Here is a 4,145-nt window from a genome sequence, read left to right as displayed (position 1 = left end):
GATAAGCATGTGGTAATGACATAGCAGGGTGACTGGATCAAACGTGTTGATCTGGTTATGTCTTCATTATGTATACTAGGTTACTAGAATATGGATAAGCATGTGGTAATGACATAGCAGGGTGACTGGATCAAACGTGTTGATCTGGTTATGTCTTCATTATGTATACTAAGTTGGGAGAATATGGATAAGCATGTGGTAATGACATAGCAGGGTGATTGGATCAAGCGTGTTGATCTGGTTATGTCTACATTATGTATACTAAGTTGGGAGAATATGGATAAGCATGTGGTAATGACATAGCAGGGTGACTGGATCAAACGTGTTGATCTGGTTATGTCTACATTATGTATACTAAGTTGGGAGAATATGGATAAGCATATGGTAATGACACAGCAGGGTGACTGGATCAAGCGTGTTGATCAGGTTATGTCTACATTCTGTATACTAGGTTGGGAGAATATGGATAGACAAAATTACCAGGAAAAATTACTAATTATTTATAGATCCTAAAAAATCAGAGATAAGAACATGAAAAATGGGTCAAGCTAACCACAAAAATTTACCATATTAAGTAAAACTGACTCACAAAAATCTTACTCACAGACCTTGTTGTGCAGTCTTAGATGAACCTTTTATTAGGCTTAGATTAACTGGAAAATCAATACTTGGAAGTGTATTTAATGTGCATTTCATCTATTCATAAGCTGGAGTTACCTGGAAGAGTACTTAATGTACATTTCATCTATTCATAAGCTGGAACTACTTGGAAGAGTATTTAATGTGCCTGATAAAGAAGTGGTTGAGGATATTAAGTTGATTCTCCTGAACATATTATTTTTGTTATAATAAAGCTCTTTGAACATTCTATATCAAGGAACAGTTAACGTATAAAAAACTGAAGCTGACTTCAATCCATATCAGTTACCCAGTCAGTTAAATCAAGGTGTCTTTTTACTGAGACGGTCAGTTCAGAAAGTACGAATTAAAGCTAGAAACTTACCTGCTCGGACACAAATTTCTGTAGTTTATTACACAATTGACCCCTCGTATCATAAACGTATTCTTCAACAGCATTCTTTGCATCCACTTTTTCTTTTTCCATTCTATCCTGTTGAACCATTTTGGCCTGATGACATCAGTGAAAAAAAAACTAAAATTATTTGCCTTCACAGAGGAACCAAAAACTACTGTAGTGTAAACAACTGATTTTTAACTGGGCCAGAAGAGAGGCACTAAAATCGTTTGATTTTTTTCCTTATCACAGTGGAAATATTTAACCGAATTGCATGAAACTTAGAATAAATTTACTAAATATTATCTAGTTTTGGCTAAAAAAAAACTTAGTATATATATATATATATAATTGTACTTAGCTTTTCTTTAACTTTTTACGTTATGAAACTTTCTCAATTTTCCTGACCTTTTTAGGTGGTGTCAAGCAGAACAGGTAACAATATTCTTGGTTGAGAGAATTTTATCTAATAAGTACAGTTTCTTTTCAGTAAATTGTAAGTTATTTTATTTATTATTACTGTTGGAATAGGATAAGCTTAACAGCAATAGTCAATAAATAAATATTTGAGACATCGGAAAGTACGCTAAGCCTACTGTACCCTCTAAACCTAATACGGCTTACCTGATGTCTTCTCACAGAAGAAAATTTCCACAGCTTTCAAAGAAATATAACTTCATGGAAAAAAAAATATTAAGGAAAAAAAAAAAAGAAAGACTATAGAAATTACTTAAAAACTCCCAAATCTGTAGTTTGTTCCTAAGTTTTCTAAACTTCATACTGGAATCTGTTACTCTTTTTTTGTAGGAACTAAGTCTATTCAGTCTTCCCACATCACTTTACTCACACTACACTGGCGTAAACAGTTCTAAATATGTACTATAAAATTGTATTTAATCTTTAGTTTTTACTATTTTCAAGCTGAACTTCATCTGTTTCAGATCTTAGAAACAAAAGCAAACCACGTAAGAAACAAACAGTAATTTTATTCCCAATGGATGATAGTTTCTTATCATATATAAATCTATGTTATAGAATGAATATAAGTAATATTAAATACAAGTCTAGGTGATGTCTCTTGATGATACATATAGTCACCTCTGCAGTTGTCTCCTTTATCAATCACAAGGGGGATTCTTCATCTCTCTCCCTCCCTGTTTCCACACTATCAGCTCATTTTCTGGGCCCATTCTATACAAGTATGTCTAATAGCTTGTTCTATTTCATGTGCTTCGGGTCTTGTCATGGATCATCTCTTGAGGCCCGCCAAGATACTACCTATGGATTAGTCCCTTGTTCCTCTGGTGTTCAAGTTACTGTTCTTTCATCTGAAAATTCTTCTTCTTGATATTTTTGCCACTCTTCTCAACACCTTACTTCCCCTTTTCAGGTCCCCTGTTCCTCTTCCCTCAGCTTTTGCTGGGGAAATATCTCATCGGGACTGGTGCAACTTTTTTGTTTCTTCATGAATTCTCTCCCACTCATTCTTCTCCCTCATTCTGGACACTCCATGTTGAGTCCTCCTGGTCACTCCTTACTGGCCAGCTCTGCCATGGTTTCCTCTATTGCACCTTCTCCTGTCCTTTCCTCCTCTTCCTCAACCTCTGTCACTCTCCCTACTCTTTCAACCTCACTCCTCCCTTTCCCATTCAGCAGTGTCGTCACATCGACTTCACGTGAGAATTTCCTTCTTTCTTATTCAGTTCATTCTTCTTCCATCAATAGTTGGTTCTTGCATCATTTGCAGAGGACCATGTGAAGAACATAAATACAAAGAAAGCTGTAAAATGTGTTTATATCATGATCCTCCAGCTATATGTACAGCAAAACATTGCCATGTTATCCCTCAAAGTAGACATAGGGTAGTGGAAAAGATAAAAAAAGAAGGAAGAGGCAGAGCAAGGTGTTTTTTTTTATGGAAATATGTATTGAAGAGAGTGTTTCCTTACAAGATTTGGACATTGAGATTGAAGATGTACTAGAAGAAACTAGAAACATGTTTATTCTCACTAATTATGCATTGAAATTGATTAACATCATTGGAACCAAAATAACTCTAATATTTGCTAAAATCAAACCATTCTGAGTCTTTCCTTTGATTTTCTGGGAAGTTGATAATTTTCGCCTATTTCTCCTCGACCAGAAAGGATTTTTAAATTCTGAAAGTTGCTCTCACCTTTTTAGACCATTCCGCACCCATTGTACACTTTCCCAGTTTATTTTTGACATTTTAAAAAAAATTTTGCATGGCAGCCAAAAAGGGTAAATTTCTTGCTGACCGGGATCTTAAAAAGTCTTTTTTTTTACACTACAGACTTACAATGTCTACAAAAAGCTTGCCAAGTTTTGTATGTGAATTCTAAGTTATAGACGTATAGTCTCACATATTTAAGGTGGACCAAACTGATCCACTTCGTACAAAAAGAGTTAACTGTAACGTACACAATGAACTTTTCTCTAATATTCTATTGAAATCTTATTTCATCTGTAACAATAACCTATCATATTCATGTATACTCTTCTATCACAACATCTGAAAGTAACATACAACGTAACACACACCATAATCATGTATTAACAAAAAAACTCTACTGGGTTACCTGTAAAACTTCCACTCACCTCGGTCTCAATTAAATCATCTAGCTCTTTTCTAGATAGTTGAGACACTGAAGAGTCAATTGGTAACTCTAATAACTTCATAAATTTCTTTTGTTTTTTCTGGATTGGCTGTTTCTTCTCTGAATCCTTCAGAAATTTTAAAAGTTAAAAATATATGTGTAGAGACTTCCATAAAGTTAATAAACACTGTTTTAATAATGTACACAGCTGATAAACACTACTATCTGGTAAAGTTAACAAACATACAAGCACTTCTTTACATAGGAAATTTATAACACTTGTAAACACTACTATCTGGTCAAGTTAATAAACACTGTTTTAATAATGTACACAGCTGATAAACACTACTATCTGGTAAAGTTAACAAACATACAAGCACTTCTTTACATAGGAAATTTATAACACTTGTAAACACAACTCAAACACTACTATCTGGTCAAGTTAATAAACACTGTTTTAATAATGTACACAGCTGATAAACACTACTATCTGGTCAAGTTAATAAACACTG

At 34.0% G+C, this 4,145-nt stretch overlaps 1 protein-coding gene across 1 annotated transcript in view; it reads right to left on the bottom strand.

Moving 5' to 3' along the window:
• LOC106473041 (heat shock 70 kDa protein 4L-like) overlaps positions 1 to 4,145 on the bottom strand; it is a 25,136-nt gene that overhangs the window by 3,224 nt on the left and 17,767 nt on the right. Inside the window, exons 11-12 of the mRNA XM_013933721.2 lie at positions 3,635 to 3,760; positions 1,004 to 1,129 (exon numbers count right to left, since the gene is read on the bottom strand). Coding sequence (XP_013789175.1) covers positions 1,004 to 1,129; positions 3,635 to 3,760 — 252 coding nt within the window. The remainder of the gene's footprint in view (positions 1 to 1,003; positions 1,130 to 3,634; positions 3,761 to 4,145) is intronic.

The sequence above is a fragment of the Limulus polyphemus genome, unplaced genomic scaffold (assembly GCF_000517525.1).
Source record: "Limulus polyphemus unplaced genomic scaffold, Limulus_polyphemus-2.1.2 Scaffold5836, whole genome shotgun sequence".
Taxonomy (NCBI): domain Eukaryota; kingdom Metazoa; phylum Arthropoda; class Merostomata; order Xiphosura; family Limulidae; genus Limulus; species Limulus polyphemus.
This window is presented reverse-complemented; position numbering and strand designations above follow the sequence as displayed.